General features: G+C 44.7%; 1 protein-coding gene across 3 annotated transcripts in view; it reads right to left on the bottom strand.

Annotated features, from left to right (window-relative positions):
- LOC139751113 (U-scoloptoxin(16)-Cw1a-like) overlaps positions 1-26,952 on the bottom strand; it is a 178,734-nt gene that overhangs the window by 86,607 nt on the left and 65,175 nt on the right. The window contains exon 2 of one of the 3 annotated variants that reach the window (XM_071666229.1): positions 17,762-17,813. The exons of 1 other annotated variant lie outside the window; for it this stretch is intronic. In XM_071666229.1, the coding sequence (XP_071522330.1) occupies positions 17,762-17,810 (49 nt within the window). In that variant the 5' untranslated portion in view covers positions 17,811-17,813. Of the gene's footprint in view, positions 1-17,761; positions 17,818-26,952 lie in introns of all 3 variants that reach the window. One more of the 3 variants, XM_071666222.1, reaches the window with a different exon arrangement.

Raw genomic sequence — 26,952 nt, 5'->3', positions numbered from 1 at the left:
TTTGACAGCCATACAGCTAGCTGACCAGCCACAGACACAGCTAGATAGCCAGCCAACCAGCCATAGAGACGGACAATCAGCCAGCTAACCAGCCAGAGAGACAGCCAATCAGCCAGTCTACCAGCCAACCACCCAGCTAGAGACAGCCAATTAGCCAGAAACACAGCAAATCAGCCAGAGACACAGCCAATCAGCCAGCCAACCACTCAGCCAAAGAGAAAACCAGATACACAAGCATCTAGCCAGTAAGCCAACCAGAGACATGGCCAGCCAGACAACTACAGACGCAGCCGGACGACCTGTCAACCAACCAACCACAGACGTGGTCAGGCAGCCAGCCAACCGACCAGACAACCAGAGACAAAGCAAGTTAGAAAACATAAACGCAGCAAGTCAACCAGTCAGTCAACCAAATACACAACCAGACAGACAGATAACCGGCCAGAGGCGTAGCCAGCCAACCAGCCAGCAAGCCACAGACATAGCCAGCCAGCCAGTCAACCAGCCAGACAGTCAAACAGCCAGCCAGCCAGCTAGACAGCCAGCTGGCGGGAGAAAGGCTGCAAGTCCTCTTACCCGCCGACCCCGGCCGTCTTGACCCTCTCCTGCATAATACTGAGGTGCAGGTGACGTGTGGAGAGGTAAACGGGACGTGTGGCGAGATAAAGGGGACGTGTGGTGAGGTAAAGGGCACGTGTGGCGAGGTAAAGGGGACGTGTGGAGAGGTAAAGGGGACGTGTGGCGAGATAAAGGGGACGTGTGGCGAGATAAAGGGGACGTGTGGCGAGATAAAGGGGACGTGTGGTGAGGTAAAGGGGACGTGTGGCGAGGTAAAGGGGACGTGAGGTGAGATAAAGGAGACGTATGAGGCTGTGAGGCAAGTCAGTGGAAGTAAGGAACCTGTAATTCACACCCAAACATTCCCTTCCATCTCTACCACGTCTCACACCCCCTCCATCACCCTCCACCTCCACCCTCCCTCTCTCCATCACCCCCCCCAGCTCGTCCTTCACCTGTGACCCCCCCCCCCCCCCCCCGCCCCACCAGCCAGGTGAGGGCAACAGACAGGAACACAATTGGGGACGTGAAGTCCTGACGAACATCATCATGTTCAGTGCAGTGAGGAGGTTTTGTGTATAGGATGCCATGTGTGTGTATGTGTTGTGTGTATACATCCACGGCTGTGTACCTATACACATTCCTGTATATGGGCATACAATCATATCTTTAGGTGTATATGGAGTCATTCATACACACACACACACACACACACACACACACACACACACACATATATATATATTTCTTTCTTTCAAACTATTCGCCATTTCCCGCGTTAGCAGGGTAGCGTTAAGAACAGAGGACTGGGCCTCCGAGGGAATATCCTCACCTGGCCCCCTTCTCTGTTCCTTCTTTTGGAAAATTAAAAAAAAAAAAAAAACAAGAGAGGGAGGATTTCCAGCCCCCCGCTCCCTCACCTTTTAGTCGCCTTCTACGACACGCAGAGAGAGAAAGAGAGAGAGAGAGAGAGAGAGAGAGAGAGAGAGAGAGAGAGAGAGAGAGAGAGAGAGAGAGAGAAGAAGTGCGTGTTTGAGAGGGGGAGAAAACGTGTGTGTGTGTGTGTGTGTGTGTGTGTGTGTGTGTGTGTGTGTGTGTGTGTGTGTAGGGAGGGAGCCTGTGCCTCAGTGTTGCCAACGCAAGACACTGGGGTGCCATCCTTCGCCATGCAGGAGAAACTGATCTTTGGAAGTTGGAGGGAGGAAGCCATCCATGGTCGCTGGAGGATCATCTGGCCCGTCTCTAATGATCCTGACGAAGGAGACGTCGCTGGCATCCTTCGGGGGTTCCTCCGCTGACGATCGTACGAATCGCCCCCCCCGCGTCCTCCTCTCTGACCTATACGACCCTTGACCTCGTGATGGGTAATTACAGAGAACTGTAATGCAAGGGCTGTCGTCAAAACGACCAAGCTGACTCCAACCTCGCCTGAAGCATGATGGAACGACCCGTTCTGAAGGAGGAAGGTACGACCCCAGAGCACGACCCATGTGCACGACCCTGAGCAGCACGAATGGTTGGGCGGTACGGGGTGTATGATGGCTGAGCCTTTATATACCAGAATTTTTTTAAACGTCGAGTTGAAAAAAAAAAAAATGATAAGGCCATTACGCCCAAAGGTCGTGCCGTCGTGCTCAAGGGTCGTACCGTCGTGTTCAAGGGTCGTACCGTCGTGTTCAAAGGTTGTACTGTCGCTCTCAAGGATCGCAATGTCGTGTTCGAGGGTCGTATCGTCGCGCTCAAGGGTCGTACCTTCGCGTTCATGGGTCGTACCGTCGCGTTCGAGGTTCGTACCGTCGTGCTTATGGGTCGCATCGTCGTGTTTGTGGGTCGTACCGTCGTAGTCAAGGGTCGCATCGTCGTGTTTGTGGGTCGTACCGTCGTAGTCGAGGGTCGTACCGTCTTGTTTGTGGGTCGTACCGTCGTAGTCGAGGGTCGTACCGTCGTAGTCAAGGGTCGCATCGTCGTGTTTGTGGGTCGTACCGTCGTAGTCAAGGGTCGTACCGTCGTGCTCAAGGGGGCGTAGAATGTGAGTGACGTCTCGTCCAGCCAACGCGATCAAAATTCCCTCACTTCGTCCACGACACAACCTGGAACCTGGAAACCTGACAACACCATTTCCAGGGGCTTCCCCAGACACCTTGAGAGAGAGAGAGAGAGAGAGAGAGAGAGAGAGAGAGAGAGAGAGAGAGAGAGAGAGAGAGAGAGAGATGGGGTCCTAGACTGGAGCGTCCTATGGAGCAATTAATCACCATCCTATACCTTCCTATACCCAGTTCCAGTGAAAGAAAACGGCCTTATTCATGACTGAGGAAAGAAAACGGTCTTATTCATGACAGAGGAAAGAAAACGGTCTTATTCATGACAGAGGAAAGAAAACGGTCTTATTCATGACTGAGGAAAGAAAACGGTCTTATTCATGACAGAGGAAAGAAAACGGTCTTATTCATGACAGAGGAAAGAAAACGGTTTTATTCATGACAGAGGAAAGAAAACGGTCTTATTCATGACAGAGGAAAGAAAACGGTCTTATTCATGACTGAGGAAAGAAAACGGTCTTATTCATGACAGAGGAAAGAAAACGGTTTTATTCATGACAGAGGAAAGAAAACGGTCTTATTCATGACAGAGGAAAGAAAACGGTCTTATTCATGACAGAGGAAAGAAAACGGTCTTATTCATGACAGAGGAAAGAAAACGGTCTTATTCATGACAGAGGAAAGAAAACGGTGTTATTCATGACAGAGGAAAGAAAACGGTGTTATTCATGACAGAGGAAAGAAAACGGTGTTATTCATGACAGAGGAAAGAAAACGGTCTTATTCATGACAGAGGAAAGAAAACGGTGTTATTCATGACAGAGGAAAGAAAACGGTGTTATTCATGACAGAGGAAAGAAAACGGTGTTATTCATGACTGAGGAAAGAAAACGGTCTTATTCATGACTGAGGAAAGAAAACGGTCTTATTCATGACAGAGGAAAGAAAACGGTCTTATTCATGACAGAGGAAAGAAAACGGTGTTATTCATGAGAGGAAAGAAAACGGTGTTATTCATGACAGAGGAAAGAAAACGGTGTTATTCATGACAGAGGAAAGAAAACGGTGTTATTCATGACTGAGGAAAGAAAACGGTGTTATTCATGACAGAGGAAAGAAAACGGTGTTATTCATGACAGAGGAAAGAAAACGGTGTTATTCATGACAGAGGAAAGAAAACGGTGTTATTCATGACAGAGGAAAGAAAACGGTGTTATTCATGAGAGGAAAGAAAACGGTGTTATTCATGACAGAGGAAAGAAAACGGTGTTATTCATGACAGAGGAAAGAAAACGGTGTTATTCATGACTGAGGAAAGAAAACGGTGTTATTCATGACAGAGGAAAGAAAACGGTGTTATTCATGACAGAGGAAAGAAAACGGTGTTATTCATGACAGAGGAAAGAAAACGGTGTTATTCATGACAGAGGAAAGAAAACGGTGTTATTCATGAACAGAGGAAAGAAAACGGTGTTATTCATGACAGAGGAAAGAAAACGGTGTTATTCATGACAGAGGAAAGAAAACGGTGTTATTCATGAACAGAGGAAAGAAAACGGTGTTATTCATGACAGAGGAAAGAAAACGGTGTTATTCATGACAGAGGAAAGAAAACGGTGTTATTCATGACAGAGGAAAGAAAACGGTGTTATTCATGACAGAGGAAAGAAAACGGTGTTATTCATGACAGAGGAAAGAAAACGGTGTTATTCATGAACAGAGGAAAGAAAACGGTGTTATTCATGAGAGGTGTGGCGGACACGGTCATATGTGAAGTGACGATCTTGTTTGACCTGATCTATTACGGTACTGGAGTCTCTGCGTGACCTCTGACCCCGCGTCGTGCTGATCGAGTGACCTCGTCGTTGCAAGGAGGGAGGGATGAGTCTCGTGACCCCAGGTGGGTAGGTAGGCAGGAAGGTAGGTAGGCAGGAAGGTAGGTAGGCAGGAAGGTAGGCAGGAAGGTAGGCAGGAAGGTAGGTAGGCAGGAAGGTAGATAGGTAGGCAGGTGGGTAGGTAAGTACTTACATATGTAAGGAGGTAGGTAGGTAGGTAGGTAGGTAGGTAGGTAGGTAGGTAGGTAAGTAGGAAGGTAGGCAGGAAGGTAGGTAGGAAGGTAGGCAGGAAGGTAGGTAGGCAGGAAGGTAGGCAGGCAGGAAGGTAGGTAGGCAGGTAGGTAGGCAGGAAGGTAGGTAGGCAGGAAGGTAGGCAGGAAGGTAGGTAGGCAGGAAGGTAGGCAGGCAGGAAGGTAGATAGGTAGGCAGGTGGGTAGGTAAGTACTTACATATGTAAGGAGGTAGGTAGGTAGGTAGGTAGGTAGGTAGGTAGGTAGGTAAGTAGGAAGGTAGGCAGGAAGGTAGGTAGGAAGGTAGATAGGTAGGCATGTGGGTAGGTAAGTACTTATATATGTAAGGAGGTATGTATGTAGGTAGGTAGGTAGGTAAGTAGGAAGGTAGGTAGGAAGGTAGGTAGGAAGGTAGATAGGTAGGCAGGTGGGTAGGTAAGTACTTACATATGTAAAGAGGTAGGTAGGTAGGTAGGTAGGTAGGTAGGTAGGTAGGCAGGAAGGTAGGCAGGTAGGCAGGTGGGTAGGTAAGTACTTACATATGTAAGGAGGTAGGTAGGTAGGTAGGTAGGTAGGAAGGTAGGCAGGAAGGTAGGTAGGCAGGAAGGTAGGCAGGAAGGTAGGTAGGCAGGAAGGTAGGCAGGAAGGTAGATAGGTAGGCAGGTGGGTAGGTAAGTAGTTATATATGTAAGGAGGTATGTATGTAGGTAGGTAGGTAGGTAGGTAGGTAAGTAGGAAGGTAGGCAGGAAGGTAGGTAGGAAGGTAGATAGGTAGGCAGGTGGGTAGGTAAGTACTTATATATGTAAGGAGGTATGTATGTAGGTAGGTAGGTAGGTAGGTAGGTAAGTAGGAAGGTAGGCAGGAAGGTAGGTAGGCAGGAAGGTAGGCAGGTAGGCAGGTGGGTAGGTAGGAAGGTAGATAGGTAGGCAGGTGGGTAGGTAAGTACTTATATATGTAAGGAGGTATGTAGGTAGGTAGGTAGGTAGGTAAGTAGGAAGGTAGGCAGGAAGGTAGGTAGGCAGGAAGGTAGGCAGGAAGGTAGGTAGGCAGGAAGGTAGGCAGGAAGGTAGGTAGGCAGGAAGGTAGGCAGGAAGGTAGATAGGTAGGCAGGTGGGTAGGTAAGTAGTTATATATGTAAGGAGGTATGTAGGTAGGTAGGTAGGTAGGCAGGTAGGTAAGTAGGAAGGTAGGCAGGAAGGTAGGTAGGAAGGTAGATAGGTAGGCAGGTGGGTAGGTAAGTACTTATATATGTAAGGAGGTATGTATGTAGGTAGGTAGGTAGGTAGGTAGGTAAGTAGGAAGGTAGGCAGGAAGGTAGGTAGGAAGGTAGATAGGTAGGCAGGTGGGTAGGTAAGTACTTATATATGTAAGGAGGTATGTATGTAGGTAGGTAGGTAGGTAGGTAGGTAAGTAGGAAGGTAGGCAGGAAGGTAGGTAGGCAGGAAGGTAGGCAGGTAGGCAGGTGGGTAGGTAGGAAGGTAGATAGGTAGGCAGGTGGGTAGGTAAGTACTTATATATGTAAGGAGGTATGTATGTAGGTAGGTAGGTAGGTAGGTAGGTAAGTAGGAAGGTAGGCAGGAAGGTAGGTAGGCAGGAAGGTAGGCAGGTAGGCAGGTGGGTAGGTAGGAAGGTAGATAGGTAGGCAGGTGGGTAGGTAAGTACTTATATATGTAAGGAGGTATGTATGTAGGTAGGTAGGTAGGTAGGTAGGTAAGTAGGAAGGTAGGCAGGAAGGTAGGTAGGCAGGAAGGTAGGCAGGTAGGCAGGAAGGTAGGTAGGAAGGTAGATAGGTAGGCAGGTGGGTAGGTAAGTACTTATATATGTAAGGAGGTATGTATGTAGGTAGGTAGGTAGGTAGGTAGGTAAGTAGGAAGGTAGGCAGGAAGGTAGGTAGGCAGGAAGGTAGGCAGGTAGGCAGGTGGGTAGGTAGGAAGGTAGATAGGTAGGCAGGTGGGTAGGTAAGTACTTATATATGTAAGGAGGTATGTAGGTAGGTAGGTAGGTAGGTAAGTAGGAAGGTAGGCAGGAAGGTAGGTAGGCAGGAAGGTAGGCAGGAAGGTAGGTAGGCAGGAAGGTAGGCAGGAAGGTAGGTAGGCAGGAAGGTAGGCAGGAAGGTAGATAGGTAGGCAGGTGGGTAGGTAAGTAGTTATATATGTAAGGAGGTATGTAGGTAGGTAGGTAGGTAGGCAGGTAGGTAAGTAGGAAGGTAGGCAGGAAGGTAGGTAGGAAGGTAGATAGGTAGGCAGGTGGGTAGGTAAGTACTTATATATGTAAGGAGGTATGTATGTAGGTAGGTAGGTAGGTAGGTAGGTAGGTAAGTAGGAAGGTAGGCAGGAAGGTAGGTAGGCAGGAAGGTAGGCAGGAAGGTAGGCAGGAAGGTAGGCAGGTAGGCAGGTGGGTAGGTAAGTACTTACATATGTAAAGAGGTAAGTAGGTAGGTAGGTAGGTAAGTAGGAAGGTAGGCAGGTGGGTAGGTAAGTAGTTATATATGTAAGGAGGTATGTATGTAGGTAGGTAGGTAGGCAGGTAGGCAGGAAGGTAGCAGGAAGGTAGGTAGGAGGAAGGTAGGTAGGAGGAAGGTAGGTAGGAGGAAGGTAGGTAGGAGGAAGGTAGGTAGGAGGAAGGTAGGTAGGAGGAAGGTAGGTAGGAAGGTAGGCAGGTGGGTAGGTAAGTACTTATATATGTAAGGAGGTATGTATGTAGGTAGGTAGGTAGGCAGGAAGGTAGGCAGGTGGGTAGGTAAGTACTTACATATGTAAGGAGGTAGGTAGGTAGGCAGGTAGGCAGGAAGGTAGGTAAGTACTTACATATGTAAGGAGGTATGTATGTAGGTAGGTAGGTAGTAGGTAGGTAGGTAAGTAGGAAGGTAGGCAGGTGGGTAGGTAAGTACTTATATATGTAAGGAGGTATGTATGTAGGTAGGTAGGTAAGTAGGAAGGTAGGCAGGTGGGTAGGTAAGTAGTTATATATGTAAGGAGGTAGGTAGGTAGGCAGGAAGGTAGGTAAGTACTTACATATGTAAGGAGGTATGTATGTAGGTAGGTAGGTAAGTAGGAAGGTAGCAGGAAGGTAGGTAGCAGGAAGGTAGGTAAGTACTTACATATGTAAGGAGGTATGTATGTAGGTAGGTAGGTAGGAAGGTAGATAGGTAGGCAGGTGGGTAGGTAAGTACTTATATATGTAAGGAGGTATGTATGTAGGTAGGTAGGTAGGAAGGTAGATAGGTAGGCAGGTGGGTAGGTAAGTACTTATATATGTAAGGAGGTAGGTAGGTAGGCAGGTAGGCAGGAAGGTAGATAGGTAGGCAGGTGGGTAGGTAAGTACTTACATATGTAAGGAGGTATGTAGGTAGGTAGTAGGTAAGTAGGAAGGTAGGCAGGTGGGTAGGTAAGTACTTACATATGTAAGGAGGTATGTATGTAGGTAGGTAGGTAGGCAGGTAGGCAGGAAGGTAGATAGGTAGGCAGGTGGGTAGGTAAGTACTTATATATGTAAGGAGGTATGTATGTAGGTAGGTAGGTAGGCAGGAAGGTAGGTAAGTACTTACATATGTAAGGAGGTATGTATGTAGGTAGGTAGGTAGGCAGGTAGGCAGGTGGGTAGGTAAGTACTTACATATGTAAGGAGGTAGGTAGGTAGGCAGGTAGGCAGGTGGGTAGGTAAGTACTTATATATGTAAGGAGGTATGTATGTAGGTAGGTAGGTAGGCAGGAAGGTAGGTAGGCAGAAGGTAGGCAGAAGGTAGGCAGAAGGTAGGCAGAAGGTAGGCAGAAGGTAGGCAGAAGGTAGGCAGAAGGTAGGCAGAAGGTAGGCAGAAGGTAGGCAGGTGGGTAGGTAAGTACTTACATATGTAAGGAGGTAGGTAGGTAGGTAGGTAGTAGGTAAGTAGGAAGGTAGGCAGGAAGGTAGGTAAGTACTTACATATGTAAGGAGGTATGTATGTAGGTAGGTAGGTAGGCAGGTAGGCAGGTGGGTAGGTAAGTACTTATATATGTAAGGAGGTAGGTAGGTAGGCAGGTAGGCAGGTGGGTAGGTAAGTACTTATATATGTAAGGAGGTATGTATGTAGGTAGGTAGGTAGGCAGGAAGGTAGGCAGGTGGGTAGGTAAGTACTTACATATGTAAGGAGGTATGTAGGTAGGTAGGTAAGTAGGAAGGTAGGCAGGTAGGCAGGTGGGTAGGTAAGTACTTACATATGTAAGGAGGTATGTATGTAGGTAGGTAGGTAAGTAGGAAGGTAGGCAGGTGGGTAGGTAAGTACTTATATATGTAAGGAGGTATGTATGTAGGTAGGTAGGTAAGTAGGAAGGTAGGCAGGAAGTAGGTAGGCAGGAAGGTAGGCAGGTGGGTAGGTAAGTACTTATATATGTAAGGAGGTATGTATGTAGGTAGGTAGGTAGGCAGGTAGGCAGGAAGTAGGTAGGCAGGAAGGTAGCAGGAAGGTAGGTAAGTACTTACATATGTAAGGAGGTATGTATGTAGGTAGGTAGGTAAGTAGGAAGGTAGGCAGGTAGGTAAGTAGGAAGGTAGGCAGAAGGTAGGCAGAAGGTAGGCAGAAGGTAGATCTATGCTTCTCATCTTCATCGTCTGTAATTTGCTTCTGCCCCATAGCGAGGGGATACCCTCTATTACAAGACCAAGTGTAGAGATTTATTTTTCTTTTTCATTTTCTTTTTTTCCCCGCTTAGAATCTGTCAGTCAACTTTAGGGTCCATCTGTTCCACTGTGTGCGCGGTTCTAGAGCGGGTTGAATACACGAGAGAGAGAGAGAGAGAGAGAGAGAGAGAGAGAGAGAGAGAGAGAGAGAGAGAGAGAGAGAGAGAGAGAGAGAGAGAGAGAGAGAGAGAGTCACTTCTCCACTGGATGCATTATCAGATTTCTTTCTCGTGGGTAACTTATGAATTCTACCAAGTTTATTCTCCTCCTCCCCCGGCTCCCTTCTAGCAAGACCTGTGGCATTCTAAATACCATGTGTTACGTCGGAGAGAGCAGTTTCTCGCCAGCTGTTCACCAAGAACAAGAACACTCACTTCTGTTCCTAGTGAATGTTATTTGTAATATATATATATATATATATATATATATATATATATATATATATATATATATATATATAAATCGCAATACAGTGGGGGTTCATATAGTTTTAACATGTAATTCATCAATACATTTGGCACAAATTACATGTCGAGTGAAATTATCTGAACTACTGAATTGCGATTTCACCCTCATAACTATCATCACGGACTAGTGTGATCATCTTAACATAATATATATGTAATATATATATATATATATATATATATATATATATATATATATATATATATATATATATATATATAATTTTTTTCTTTATACTTGATTGCAGTCTCCTGTGTTAGCGACGTAGCGCCAGGGCCGAATGAAGTCAGGCTGCATTCACTCACATCCATTCTCTAGCTGTCGTACTTAATTCGCCGAAACCACAGCTTCCTATCCACAATCAAGTCCAACAGACCTTTCCATGGTTTATCCCAGCCGCTTCCCATGCTTTCGTGCAGTCCAATGACAGCACATCGACTCTGGTATACCACATCGTTCCAATTCACTCTATTCCTTGAAAGCCTCTCACCCTCCTGTATGTTTAGGCCGCGATTGCTCAAAATCTTTTCACTCCATCCTTTCATCTCCATTTCTCCTTTTCCCCTCCACCTCTGACATATATATCCTCTTTATCAACATCTCACTCATCCTCTCCATACGTCCAAACCATTTCAACACACCCTCTCCTGCTCTCTCAACCACACTCTTTTTATTACCACACATCTCTCTTACCCTTTCATTACTTACTCGATCAAACCACCTCACACCACACCACCAGGCTCCGGACACATTCCCAGGCTCCAGCCACACTCCCTAAGTTTGATCCACACCACCTTAGGCTCCAGGCACAGCCCCCAGACTCCAGGCACAACCCCAGGACTCCAGGCACACCCCCAGGCTCCAGCCACACCCCTAAGTTTAATCCACACCACATACACCCGCGCCCCCAGGCTCCAGGCACACCTACGGACTCCTCCAGCCACACCCTCGAGTATCAATTTATGATCATGAAGGTCATTTACCAATGACAATGAAAGTTATTCACTGTCCAGCGTCTTTATTCATTTCATTATCCCATGCAAGAACCCATCGTCTCTTATCAATGATGAATTTTCTTCTTTTTTTTCCCCCTCTTACTTGACCGCCGTTTCCCGCGTTGACGAGGTAGCGCCCGGAACAGACGAAGAAAGGCCACATTCATTCACTCTCAGTCTCTAGCTGTCATGTGTAATGCACCGAAACCACAGCTCCCTATCCACGTCCAGGCCCCACAGCCCTTTCTATGGTTTACCCCAGAGACGTTTCTTCTTCCTTTTAAAAAAATCGAATTTCTTCCCCAGTTTACGTGTATATTCTTTATTCGTTGGAATGGGACATAATTTTGTTCAACAGACTCACGTTTTCTAAATAAAAAGAAATTAGGAGACACTAAACATAAAGCGTATATCTGAAAATTTGAAAACCATTTTACATCTAGTCTACCACGGTGACATTACGCTTAAAGAAATCATTTATATGGCAGAAGAAACAAAAAAATTATCTACATAGTGTTACTGACGTAAATTTATATTGCTTTTGAGAATCGTAAAAGAACCAGTGTCTAAACAGAACAGAACAATTTTCGGCACAGATTGTAAAACTGGTGCAACTTTCAAAGAGACTGCTACACACTGTACACATTAACATTACCTCGACACACCACAGGTAACTGACCTTTAGAACATATAATATATTCAACAGTACAGAGTAACGTTAACCACTCAACTGGTCGTTAAGGCCGCAGTATGAATGGCCACAGATCCAGCTGAGCTCTAAACGTAGGGTTGTTTGAGTATTAGGGTTGGACTACCACAGAAGCGGTGGTGCATACGTGAATGTCAAATGAGGTTGTAGATAGCCGAGGGATGGTGGGGTTTAGAAGTAGAAGTAGTAATGCTACTACCGGTAGTAAAGATAATAATGCCAGCAATGACTATTGATAATTTTGATGCCCTTTGTATAAGTACATCCTTATTCGTCAAACTAACTATCTAACATAATTTAGATAAAAAAAGAAATACATCTCAAACCTCACAATTACTTAAACATCTTTTCATCGAAGAGGGGGAGGGAAGGAAGCCTCCAGAACCTCCCTCCCTCCCTCCCTCTCTCTCTCTCTCTCTCTCTCTCTCCCACCCCACCTACAACCAACAGGCGTGCCTGCTGTTGTTAAGTGGTCTAGCTTCTTGTTCTACCACTGACCCACTCGCTGGTTCCACTTGCAATTTCTGTATAAGGTTGGAACAGCCATGGGAGTTACATATGGTCAACTTATACATATAAACCCACATGTAGACCCAGCTGAACCACAGTGGCCAGGACTCCGTGAAACAGAGGAGCATTTCTTTGCGGAGTTTTAAGCGACGTAATTCTATTCACGAAGGTGTGTGATATTGTAACAGGTGGCCAGTGAGAGGGGTGGGGGAGTGTGTGGAATGCTGTTGTCTAAAAGCACCGAAGGCGCTACGCGGGGAGCCCATGAACCATTCTCCTTCGTCTACCTTCCCTCCCAAGCCATTAATAAGCCAACAGTGAGTCAGCGAGGCGGCTGACCTAAATAGACGAGAGCGGGGGGGGGAGGGAAAAAAAAAATATACACAAACTAAAAACCCGCCATAACCACGGAGCCTTAGAAGCTGGTGGGTCCAACCTTTACATAAATCACTACCACACATCCAGCGGCTCAACCCCGAGGCTTGAAGGATCGAATGTGCCGATTTCGAAACGTCATTGAGGAAAAGAGAGAGGAAAGAAAAAAAAAACAAATGACATTCGTGAGAGCGTTTCTTAGATGAAGAGCTTCAAACCCACTAGTCTGAATCGAGTTCGCCCTCCGTTATCCATCAGTATCTGGAGACAGATTGTAGGAGAGGTGATGTCAAAGGTCACACATTACCTGGCGTCAAAAAAAAAGAAGTTCGCTCGCTCGCCAGGTCACACCAACCAGCGGAAGGTCTTGCATTGAGTTACGACAGAATATATATGTTTTGGACTACATGACACGAGATGTTCAGAATCCTCTCACTATCGTCCAATTCCCAAGAGCCTGAAGGTCACAGAAAAGGACTTGAACTCACGTGAAGGTCACAGAAAAGGACTTGAACTCACGTGAAGGTCACAGAAAAGGACTTGAACTCACGTGAAGGTCACAGAAAAGGACTTGAACTCACGTGAAGGTCACAGAAAAGGACTTGAACTCACGTGAAGATGACAAGAACCCTGAAGAAGTTTGTAAATACAAAGCGATGAAGACTCCTTCAAGATGTCTGTAAATACAAAGCCATGAAAACCCCTTCAAGAATAAGACTGTAAATAGAAATCCATGAAGACCCCTTCAAAAAATCTGTAAATACAAAGCCATAAAGACGCCCCTTCAAGAAGTCTGTAAATACAAAGACTTGAAGACCCCTTCAAGATGTCTGTAAATACAAAAGCACGAAAACCCCTTCAAGAAGTCTGTAAATACAGAATCATCAGGTTGTTAACATGTTCAACTCACAATGAGGAGTACCATGGTTCGATTCTTGGACAATACGAAATGCAAAGGTATCTCTCCTTCCCCTCTGGACGCCCCTCCTTACCTGGGAGTAAGTTGGCACGTCTTGTTCGAGGCGGTAAGACTATTATTCATCTCAGCTGCCCACCTGCAGTACACGATCATTAACTCTGGGTTCATCTGGGATTGATTTAAACCATGTGACAAGTTTTCTTTTAAATGTGTCTGGAAGTGCCATGGCTTTTCATTTCTTCTTCTGACAATACACTGAATGATCGTTCTAGCTTTCTGGCCGGGTTGAGAGAGAGAGAGAGAGAGAGAGAGAGAGAGAGAGAGAGAGAGAGAGAGAGAGAGAGAGAGAGAGAGACAGAGAGTCTGACGACATAATATACCTTTGTTGATCTATTTCTCGGTACATCCACAACGGAAATGGAACAAAGAAATCGTGGTATCGACAATTTACAATTGATGAGAATGAAATGAGCGATTTAAAGAGTGATTCGTGAGGAGTATAAAAGGAAAAATAATGAGATCTGTCAGAGTGTGGGAATCGCACGTTCGACAGCCTCTCATGATTCGACTGCCTCACTATATTCGACCAGCTTCCATTACCCTAATGCATCGATTCGACAGCCTCCGATAATTCGACTACCTTCCAGTATTTGACCAGCTTCCATTACCCTAATGTATCCATTCGACACCCTCCCCATAATTCGACTACTTTCTAGTATTCGACCAGTTTCAATGACCCTAATGCATCCATTCGACAAGCCTCCAATCATTCGACAGCCTCCAATCGTATTCGACACGTTCACATATACTGAAATACCCCCCCTCCCCCCCACACACACACACTGTTATTCGACAGATTCCACAACTCGACCTCGTAGTTCGACAGCTCCCCATAAATTTCCAATACATTGAAATCATTATTCAAAATGACTAAATCATTTTTGGAGAAAACCAAATACGAATTAGTGTGTTCATTAGCATAAAGTTCAGAAGGTTAGATTGCTCTTACATTGTTTGGCAATTAGTATGACGTCATTCGTAGTTCTGTAATCATGATGTGAAATCGTTCTTTTATCCCTGACCTCAATGTGGTGGGCATGAGGTGAGATCAGCATGAGGTGATCACTTAGTGAGGTGGGTATGAGGTGGGTATTAGGTGAGGTGGGTATGAGGTGGGTATTAGGTGAGGTGGGTATGAGGTGAACACTATATGAGGTGGGCATGAGGTGGATATTAGGTGAGGTGGGTATGAGGTGAACACTAGATGAGGTGGGTATGAGGTGGGTATTAGGTGAGGTGGGTATGAGGTGACCACTAGATGAGGTGGGGATGAGGTGGGTATTAGGTGAGGTGGGTATGAGGTGAGCACTAGATGAGGTGGGCATGAGGTGGGTATTAGGTGAGGTGGGTATGAGGTGAGCACTAGATGAGGTGGAGGTGAGGTGGGTATGAGGCGAGCACTATGTGAGGTGGGGATGAGGTGAACACCAGGACATAAGGAGCGTATATGTGTCACACACACACACACACACACACACACACACACACACACACACACACACGCGCGCACACAACATACGCACCAAGACATACGTACGTGCATTGACTGGCTGTGAATGCGCAGGGGATATATACGCCAGAGGCGTATCTATGCATACGCCGTCCTCCACTGGTATGTGGAAGGATGGCTACGTGTGTGTGTGGCGTATGTGTGTGTGGTGTGTGTGTGTGTGGTGTGTGTGTGTGTGTGTGTGTGTGTGTGTGTGTGTGGCGAGTCTCCCTCCTCCTCCTCCTCCTCAGATGTTTACACACCTCGGGTCACTTCCTCGCCGGGATCGAGTGTACGTTCCTTCTGTCCGCTTTCACTTCCCTCTTTATATTGTGGCTATTGTGAAGAGAGAGGAGGTATCCTTCTGTGGGGTCTCTCTCTCTCTCTCTCTCTCTCTCTCTCTCTCTCTCTCTCTCTCTCTCTCTCTCTCTCTCTCTCTCATGCTAAAACATCATATTCGCCTCACAAAGTGGCCATATCTGCGGCTCACACACTCTCAAAGCTCTACGGGTATGACCCTTGTGCACGACGGTACGACCCCTCACACACGTTACGATACGACCCTTGGGTATGAAGGCCCGACCTTTGACCTTAAGCCCTTAAGGGTCACACAGCCTTGCTCTTAAGCCTCGTACCGTCGTACTCATGGGTCCGTAACCATCCTCCACACAGGCCATTATAAATAACCTTCAAGCTCAATAAACCAAAGACAAACAACCACAAGCACACATACCATTTTCCACCCGTTCGAAACCCACTGTGGACCCTCGACAGTCAGTAGCGAAGAGCATTGTCGTAACCTGTGTCGTAATGGGAAGGTCGCAAGGAGACCCAGGTTGCCTCAGTAAGCGTCTTCTTGGGTCGACACTGGTCTGTGTGTGTGTGTGTGTGTGTGTGTGTGTGTGTGTGTGTGTGGTGTGTGTGAGTGTGTGTGTGTGAGTGTGTGTGGGTGTGTGTGTGAGTGTGTGTGTGTGTGTGTGTGTGTGTATGTGTGCTCCTCCCAGCCATTCATCACCCCTCATTCCTCACCACACAACCATCTCGTGAATGCTATGATCAGCGGGAGGATCACACACACGTCATCTTTTATCTCCATATTCTCTCTGTCTACTCTATCTATCGCGTCGCCCTGGTGCTCCCGCCTGTCCTCGCTCGTGAGGTGGTGAACACCATGTTAGCAAGGGCGGAGGTGTTCCGTGCCAACGATCCAGTGTTACGTGCGTGTAGCTGGAAGAGGAAGGAGGGAGGGAAGGAAGGAGGGAAGGAAGGAAGGAAGGAAGGAAGGAGGGACAGAGGGAGGAAGGAAGGGAGGAAGGAAGGGAGGGACAGAGGGAGGAAGGAAGGAAGGAAGGAAGGAAGGAAGGGAGGGAGGAAGGGAGGAAGGAAGGGAGGGACAGAGGGAGGAAGGAAGGGAGGGAGGAAGGAAGGGAGGGACAGAGGGAGGAAGGAAGGGAGGGAGGAAGGGAGGAAGGAAGGGATGAAGGAAGGAAGGAAGGAGTGGTACAGGGATGGAGGGGGAGGAGGAGGGGGGAGGAGGGAACAGTGAGAGAGAGAGAGAGAGAGAGAGAGAGAGAGAGAGAGAGAGAGAGAGAGAGAGAGAGAGAGCAGAGATGGAGGGAGGAGAGAGAGAGAGAGAGAGAGAGAGAGAGAGAGAGAGAGAGAGAGAGAGAGAGAGAGAGAGAGAGAGACCTACACGTAGGATTGTAGGATGAGAAGGGAGGTTTTGATCCTCTTGTGTAGAGAGTTTATCTTATCACACAACGGGACGAAGTTCCTTTAAAAAAATTTTAAGTCCAAGATTCATCCTTAAAAGATCCCCTTTTAAAGGCCCCCCCTTAAACTCCCTCTTTAAACCTATTTATTTTGGGGGAGACGGTAACCAGGTTTAACAACGACAAAATCCTCTCTTATACACTTCCGTAAAACTGTATTTTTTTTTGGCGACAAACAAATGTATAACCAAACACAGATCATAGCAACGTTGCCACTGTTAGCACTTACTAACCAACGTTGCCACTGTTAGCACTTACTAACCAACGTTGCCACTGTTAGCACTTACTAACCAACGTTGCCACTGTTAGCACTTACTAACCAACGTTGCCACTGTTAGCACTTACTAACCAACGTTGCCACTGTTAGCACTTACTAACCAACGTTGCCACTGTTAACATTTACTTTTATCAACCAACGTTGCCACTGTTAGCATTTGCTAACCAATGTTGCCACTGTTAGCACTTACTAACCAACGTGCCACTGTTAGCACTTACTAACCAACGCTGCCACTGTTAGCACTTACTAACCAACGTTGCCACTGTTAGCACTTACTAACCAACGTTGCCACTGTTAGCATTTACTTTTATCAACCAACGTTGCCACTGTTAGCATTTACTTTTATCAACCAACGTTGCCACTGTTAGCACTTACTAACCAACGTTGCCACTGTTACCATTTACTTTTATCAACCAACGTTGCCACTGTTAGCACTTACTAACCAACGTTGCCACTGTTAGCACTTACTAACCAACGTTGCCACTGTTACCATTTACTTTTATCAACCAACGCTGCCACTGTTAGCACTTACTAACCAACGTGCCACTGTTAGCACTTACTAACCAACGCTGCCACTGTTAGCACTTACTAACCAACGTTGCCACTGTTAGCACTTACTAACCAACGTTGCCACTGTTAGCATTTACTTTTATCAACCAACGTTGCCACTGTTAGCACTTACTAACCAACGTTGCCACTGTTAGCATTTACTTTTATCAACCAACGTTGCCACTGTTAGCACTTACTAACCAACGTTGCCACTGTTACCATTTACTTTTATCAACCAACGTTGCCACTGTTAGCACTTACTAACCAACGTTGCCACTGTTAGCACTTATCAACCAACGTTGCCACTGTTAGCACTTACTTTTATCAACCAACGTTGCCACGTGAGGATGCCATACTAACGCCTCCATTGCCTACCTGCAACAGAAAAAGTATATTGACACATGATACATACAAAGTATACATACTTTCATAGAAATCACTATAGCTTTACTTTTAAACTCGTCACACTTTTTCTATTTTCTTATTTTTCATAGTACTGTGCTAGTCATACACGTATAGACATAGTAGCTAATCCTGGATAAACCAGACGACCCCCCAAAATATTTTTTTTCCTATACGAGACGACAGTGAAGTTTATTGCCAGGGTCGACCACCGTGTCGCCTTCAGAACTAAACGACTGCTCCTCTCCCCTCCTCCTCCTCCTCTCCCCACACTCCCCCTGCTCTCCCCACACTCCCCTATCTCCCTTCTCTCCCTACACTCCCCCTCCTCTCCCCTCTCCTCCTCTCTCCCCACTCTCCCTCCTCTTCCCATTCTCCCTCCTCTTCCCACTCTTCCTCCTCTCCTCCACACTCCCTCATCTCCCCATTCTCCCTCCTCCTCTCCCCACACTCCCTCCTCCTCTCCCCACTCTCCCTCCTCTACCCCACACTCCCTCCTCTACCCATTCTCCCTCCTCCTCTCCCCACTCTTCCTCCTCTACCTCACAGTCCCTCCTCTCCCCATTCTCCCTCCTCCTCTCCCCATTCTCCCTCCTCCTCTCCCCACTCTCCCTCCTCTCCCCTAGCACCCTCCTTACATGTACTCCCCTCACGCAAGTGTGTCCGAGTGTGCGTGCAATCATATGTTGGCTAATGAAGAGCGTGTTCACTTTTACTTGCCCACACACCCTCGACCACCTCCACTCCCAACGCTCCATGTGCGTTCTACACACACACACACACACACACACACACACACACACACACGGGCCTGTGTGCTATAGTGGATAGCGCTACTGGCTATGAGTCTCCAATGGTCCCCACCCTAGGTCGAACTTGCATAGGTTCGAGTCCTATGGCGCGCGGCAGTCGGGCCCACACCCAACCCAGGTGCTCATGTCTGAATCTTCGTACAAAAAAGATATTTTAGACGTGGTTGGAGATGACCCAAAATATCTTTTTACATACTTTCGTCAGGAGTAAAATGTTTGTTCATGAGCAGCTGATCAAGCTAAGGTTCTCAGAGAGATGAGTTGTAAAAGAAAGATGTATGAAGGACATGTGAGGAACTGAGTGACGACTTTCACAGTGGTTTTCACGGTGGAAGACACTGTGGCACCAACACCAGTGAGAGAGAGAGGATGTGAAGGATGTCTTGGAAAAAAAAGCATCTTTGATAAGATTAAACCAAAGAAGATGTAGAGGAATAATGATAACGGAACACGACAAGAGAAGGCTTCGATAAGGTTATTACTTAATACATAACAATCGCAAGGACTCTATGTGTGTGTGTGTGTGTGTGTGTGTGTGAGAGAGAGAGAGAGAGAGAGAGAGAGAGAGAGAGAGAGAGAGAGAGAGAGAGAGAGAGAGAGAGAGCTCTCTGAGAGTCGACATCCTTTCTGAACTTTGAACAGTGTCCCATTGTACGACAATATCAAATGAGATATATATTCTACTGTGGTATAATGGATCTACACCGAAGTAGGTGGATAATGAAAACATTGAACAAACCGATCACATCTCACATCAAACCAACTCTAGGATACGTCTCTCAAGTTAGGTCGACGCACTTAGATAAGCATTAAGAACTGGTAGAAAAGGGTCCAGAGGAAGACAACAAAGATGATATCAAAATCAAGAATGAAGAGTTATAGGGGGGGAAGGTGAGCGACCTTAGATTTGTCTGCTGTGGTAGAGAGAGAGAGAGAGAGAGAGAGAGAGAGAGAGAGAGAGAGAGAGAGAGAGAGAGAGAGAGAGAGAGTAAAGTATTGCCTGATCACAAACATTAAGCTTTTCATCCAGCTTAATGGCGTAAAGTGAACAGTTCTTCGAAAGAGATATGTACAGAACACTTAACGGACCAACCATGTATAAAATCTAGGACGGAAAACTAATGGAAAATAATGTAAAGAAGTATTCTTTTGTACAGCGTAAGGGTAGTGGATATATAGAATAAACAGAGTCAAGATATTCTGAATATTATAGCCAACATACAGAGTTTCTTAAAACTTGTGTGATAAAATTTTTTCAAGAGATGTGGCCTCACGAGTGTAGAACTCTCTTTCTCTCTCCCCCCGTATAGCACAAAATGGGTAATTTCGTATCACCTAGTGTAGGGACCCTAGTAAAACTCTACTGACCTCCACAAGAATTCCCAAATTCTACCTTTATTGCCACATGTGCAAGACATACACGCAGTTCGAGTGTGTCTGATCATAGCAACATCTCGAACATCCGAGAGTGTTAAAAGACGATTCGCCCATGGTTATCACCTGTCGCTGACGGCCTTAATGACCCTGGCAGTCAATAGACATTTTGCCCAAATTCTACCACCCAAACCAAACCATCATCACATCATTAATGATAATAACCTCAGTACTTTAGTCTTAACTCTTGATGAAACCAGGTCATTCAAGTTGTCACCATTGTTAATATGACTACATCATTCCATTGCAATATTTTCATGAATCTAAAAAAAAAAAAAGAAAGATATCATCCCTGTAGTCTTCAGAGCTTCTTTGTGTTCGAAGCGGTATTTGAAGACCTCATGAAGTGTTTCGACACAAGGAAGTGTCGAAGCCTTCTCGTGAAGCAACATCTAATCCTTAGCGAACGAGTCTTCGAGTCGTTATTTTACATATTTCTAATCTCAGGCCACTTAAAGTTCTTAAGTAAATACAAACATCAAAGCAGAGAACTGATAAGTAGTGGAGAAACATCTTAGATTTCTTAATTACAAAGGTAAAAGCAAAGACCTGATAAGAAGTACAGAAACAGACACATATGTATCACAATACTGGTTCGAAACGTTCGAACACATATGAACAGATACAGTATGAGGTTCTCGAACCTGACCAGCAAGGGTGAACAATATCATTCACGAGTTCTTCACTCAGTCTATGAATACATAGGGAATACTCACAGTGTATGAATACATAGGGAATACTCACAGTGTATGAATACATAAGGAATACTCACAGTGTATGAATACATAAGGAATACTCACAGTGTATGAATACATAGGGAATACTCACAGTGTATGAATACACAGGGAATACTCACAGTGTATGAATACATAGGGGATACTCACAGTGTATGAATACATAGGGAATACTCACAGTGTATGAATACATAGGGAATACTCACAGTGTATGAATACATAGGGAATACTCACAGTGTATGAATACATAGGGAATACTCACAGTGTATGAATACATAGGGAATACTCACAGTGTATGAATACATAGGGAATACTCACAGTGTATGAATACATAGGAAATACTCACAGTGTATGAATACATAGGGAATACTCACAGTGTATGAATACATAAGGAATACTCACAGTGTGTGAATACATAAGGAATACTCACAGTGTATGAATACATAAGGAATACTCACGGTGTATGAATACATAGGGAATACTCACAGTGTATAAATACATAGGGAATACTCACAGTGTATGAATACATAAGGAATACTCACAGTGTGTGAATACATAAGGAATACTCACAGTGTATAAATACATAGGGAATACTCACAGTGTATAAATACATAGGGAATACTCACAGTGTATGAATACATAGGGAATACTCACAGTGTATGAATACATAGGAAATACTCACAGTGTATGAATACATAGGGAATACTCACAGTGTATGAATACATAGGGAATACTCACAGTGTATGAATACATAGGGAATACTCACAGTGTATGAATACATAGGGAATACTCACAGTGTATGAATACACAGGGAATACTCACAGTGTATGAATACATAGGGAATACTCACAGTGTATGAATTCATAGGGAATACTCACAGTGTATGAATACATAGAGATACTCACAGTGTATGAATACATAGGGGATACTCACAGTGTATGAATACATAGGGAATACTCACAGTGTATGAATACATAGGGAATACTCACAGTGTATGAATACATAGGGAATACTCACAGTGTATGAATACATAGGGAATACTCACAGTGTATGAATACATAGGGAATACTCACAGTGTATGAATACATAGGGAATACTCACAGTGTATGAATACATAGGGAATACTCACAGTGTATGAATACATAGGGAATACTCACAGTGTATGAATACATAGGGAATACTCACAGTGTATGAATACATAGGGAATACTCACAGTGTATGAATACATAGGGAATACTCACAGTGTATGAATACACAGGGGATAATATACGAACTCTTTTGCAACTCTTTACTCTAAAAAGTATCGGTGTATGATCATGAATAACTTTAAAGATATCGGTGTATGATCATGAATAATTCCTTATCTCGTCCCCCATTTATTTCCTCCTAAGACAGATTCTAATTAACAATCTTCGGCTGGTGATAATCATCCATTTACGAGACGTTTGGTGATAATTATCCACTGACAAGACGTTTGGTGATAATCATCCATGTACAAGACGTTTGGTGATAATCATCCATGTACAAGACGTTTGGTGATAATTATCCACTGACAAGATGTGTGGTGATAATCATCCATGTACAAGACGTTTGGTGATAATCATCCATGTACAAGACGTTTGGTGATAATCATCCATGTACGAGACGTGTGGTGATAATCATCCATGTACGAGACGTGTGGTGATAATCATCCATGTACAAGACGTTTGGTGATAATCATCATCCATGTACAAGACGTGTGGTGATAATCATCCATGTACAAGACGTGTGGTGATAATCATCCATGTACAAGACGTTTGGTGATAATCATCCATGTACAACGTTTGGTGATAATCATCCATTTACAACGTTTGGTGATAATCATCCATGTACAACGTTTGGTGATAATCATCCATTTACAACGTTTGGTGATAATCATCCATGTACAACGTTGGGTGATAATCATCCATTTACAACGTTTGGTGATAATCATCATCCATGTACAAGACGTGTGGTGATAATCATCCATGTACAAGACGTGTGGTGATAATCATCCATGTACAAGACGTGTGGTGATAATCATCCATGTACAAGACGTTTGGTGATAATCATCCATGTACAAGACGTGTGGTGATAATCATCCATGTACAAGACGTTTGGTGATAATCATCCATGTACAAGACGTTTAGTGATAATCATCCATGTACAAGACGTTGGGTGATAATCATCCATGTACAAGACGTTTGGTGATAATCATCCATGTACAAGACGTTTGGTGGTAATCATCCATGTACGAGACGTTTGGTGGTAATCATCCATGTACGAGACGTTTGGTGGTAATCATCCATGTACGAGACGTTTGGTGGTAATCATCCATGTACGAGACGTTTGGTGATAATCATCCATGTACAAGACGTTTGGTGGTAATCATCCATGTACGAGACGTTTGGTGGTAATCATCCATGTACGAGACGTTTGGTGGTAATCATCCATGTACGAGACGTTTGGTGATAATCATCCATGTACAAGACGTGTGGTGATAATCATCCATGTACAATACGTTGGGTGATAATCATCCATGTACAAGACGTTTGGTGATAATCATCCATTTACAAGACGTTTAGTGATAATCATCCATGTACGAGACGTTTGGTGATAATCATCCATGTACAAGACGTTTAGTGATAATCATCCATGTACAAGACGTTGGGTGATAATCATCCATGTACAAGACGTTTGGTGGTAATCATCCATGTACGAGACGTTTGGTGATAATCATCCATGTACGAGACGTTTGGTGGTAATCATCCATGTACAAGACGTTTGGTGATAATTATCCATTGACAAGACGTTTGGTGATAATCATCCATGTACAAGACGTTTGGTGATAATCATCCATGTACAAGACGTTTGGTGATAATCATCCATGTACAAGACGTTTGGTGATAATCATCCATGTACAAGACGTTCGGTGATAATCATCCATGTACAAGACGTTCGGTGATAATCATCCATGTACAAGACGCAAAAAGTAACACAATACACCACCACCAGCCATTTTTTATTCCCTCCTTCATTCTCCCTCTCACACGGGTGTTGGCTGGTGGTAATGGACACACTTTCACCCTCTTACTCACCACCTTCAAAGGTTAAATGACGCTGGGATAATGGGAGTGGGAAGGAACCATCAGCCAAATGGGAGGAGGAGGAGGAGGAAAAGGAGGAGGAGGAGGAGGAGGAGGAGGAGGAGGTGGTGGTAAGGAGGAGGAGGAGGTGGTGGTAAGGAGGTGGCGGTGGTGAGGGAGGGAAGGAGGGAGGGAGGGAAGAGAGGCGGGCTATTAGTGAACGATCAGTGCTGCTTAGCCCCACACACACACACACACACACACACCTTAAAGTACACCTGGTTTCGTTACGTCGTCACCACCTCTTGTGAGATAGATAGATAGATAGATAGATAGATAGAGAGAGAGAGAGAGAGAGAGAGAGAGAGAGAGAGAGAGAGAGAGAGAGAGAGAGAGAGAGAGAGAGAGAGAGAGAGAGAAGGGTCTCATCAAAGTATAGAGGAAAGAGCAAGATTAAAGTGGCTCATCGTTGTTAACTCACTTGTAATTGTGAGAAAGATAAATGAAACAAAAATCAATATAACTTTATTGGATTTAGGCAGCCATTCAGCTATATATATATATATATATATATATATATATATATATATATATATATATATATACATATATATATATATATATATATATATTTTTTTTTTTTTTTTTTTTATACTTTGTCGCTGTCTCCCGCGTTTGCGAGGTAGCGCAAGGAAACAGACGAAAGAAATGGCCCAACCCCCCCCATACACATGTATATACATACGTCCACACACGCAAATATACATACCTACACAGCTTTCCATGGTTTACCCCAGACGCTTCACATGCCTTGATTCAATCCACTGACAGCACGTCAGCCCCGGTATACCACATCGCTCCAATTCACTCTATTCCTTGCCCTCCTTTCACCCTCCTGCATGTTCAGGCCCCGATCACACAAAATCTTTTTCACTCCATCTTTCCACCTCCAATTTGGTCTCCCTCTTCTCCTTGTTCCCTCCACCTCCGACACATATATCCTCTTGGTCAATCTTTCCTCACTCATCCTCTCCATGTGCCCAAACCACTTCAAAACACCCTCTTCTGCTCTCTCAACCACGCTCTTTTTATTTCCACACATCTCTCTTACCCTTACGTTACTCACTCGATCAAACCACCTCACACCACACATTGTCCTCAAACATCTCATTTCCAGCACATCCATCCTCCTGCGCACAACTCTATCCATAGCCCACGCCTCGCAACCATACAACATTGTTGGAACCACTATTCCTTCAAACATACCCATTTTTGCCTTCCGAGATAATGTTCTCGACTTCCACACATTCTTCAAGGCCCCCAGAATTTTCGCCCCCTCCCCCACCCTATGATCCACTTCCGCTTCCATGGTTCCATCCGCTGCCAGATCCACTCCCAGATATCTAAAACACTTCACTTCCTCCAGTTTTTCTCCATTCAAACTCACCTCCCAATTGACTTGACCCTCAACCCTACTGTACCTAATAACCTTGCTCTTATTCACATTTACTCTTAACTTTCTTCTTCCACACACTTTACCAAACTCAGTCACCAGCTTCTGCAGTTTCTCACATGAATCAGCCACCAGCGCTGTGTCATCAGCGAACAACAACTGACTCACTTATATATATATATATATATATATATATATATATATATATATATATATATATATATATATATATATATATATATATATATATATTTTCCCTGGGGATAGGGGAGAAAGAATACTTCCCACGTATTCCCTGCGTGTCGTAGAAGGCGACTAAAAGGGGAGGGAGCGGGGGGCTGGAAATCCTCCCCTCTCGTTTTTTTTTAATTTTCCAAAAGAAGGAACAGAGAATTGGGCCAGGTGAGGGTGTTCCCTCAAAGGCCCAGTCCTCTGTTCTTAACGCTACCTCGCTAATGCGGGAAATGGCAAATAGTTTGAAAGAAAGAAAGATATATATATATATATATATATATATATATATATATATATATATATATATATATATATATATATATATATATTATCCCTAGGGATAGGGGAGAAAGAATAGTTCCCTCATATTCCCTGCGTGTTGTAGAAGGCGACTAAAAGGGAAGGGAGCGGGAGGCTGGAAATCCTCCCCTCTCATATTTTTCTTCTTTTTTTTCTCCAAGAGAAAGGACAGAGCAGGGGGCCAGGTGAGGATATTCCCTCAAAGGCCCAGTCCTTTGTTCTTAACGCTACCTCGCTAATGCGGGAAGTGGCGAATAGTATGAAAAAAACAAACAAACATATGTATTGGGAGGTGAGTTTGAATGGAGAAAAACTGGAGGAAGTGAAGTGTTTTAGATATCTGGGAGTGGATCTGGCAGCGGATGGAACCATGGAAGCGGAAGTGGATCATAGGGTGGGGGAGGGGGCGAAAATTCTGGGGGCCTTGAAGAATGTGTGGAAGTCGAGAACATTATCTCGGAAAGCAAAAATGGGTATGTTTGAAGGAATAGTGGTTCCAACAATGTTGTATGGTTGCGAGGCGTGGGCTGAACATGCAGGAGGGTGAAAGGAGGGCAAGGAATAGAGTGAATTGGAGCGATGTGGTATACCGGGGTTGACGTGCTGTCAGTGGATTGAATCAAGGCATGTGAAGCGTCTGGGGTAAACCATGGAAAGCTGTGTACGTATGTATATTTGCGTGTGTGGTCGTATGTATATACATGTGTATGGGGGGGGTTGGGCCATTTCTTTCGTCTGTTTCCTTGCGCTACCTCGCAAACGCGGGAGACAGCGACAAAGTATAATATATATATATATATATATATATATATATATATATATATATATATATATATATTTTTTTTTTTTTTTTTTTTTTTTTTTATACTATGAATCCTATGAATCCACGGGGAAAATGAAATACGATACGATAAGTTCCCAAGTGCACTTTCGTGTAATAATCATATCATCAGGGGATACACAAGAGAGAAACATAAGTCAGTTGATATGCATCGAAGAGACGAAGCTAGGACGCCATTTGATAAACATACACTCTC

This window comes from Panulirus ornatus, chromosome 1, assembly GCF_036320965.1.
Source record: "Panulirus ornatus isolate Po-2019 chromosome 1, ASM3632096v1, whole genome shotgun sequence".
NCBI classification, from domain to species: domain Eukaryota; kingdom Metazoa; phylum Arthropoda; class Malacostraca; order Decapoda; family Palinuridae; genus Panulirus; species Panulirus ornatus.
This window is presented reverse-complemented; position numbering and strand designations above follow the sequence as displayed.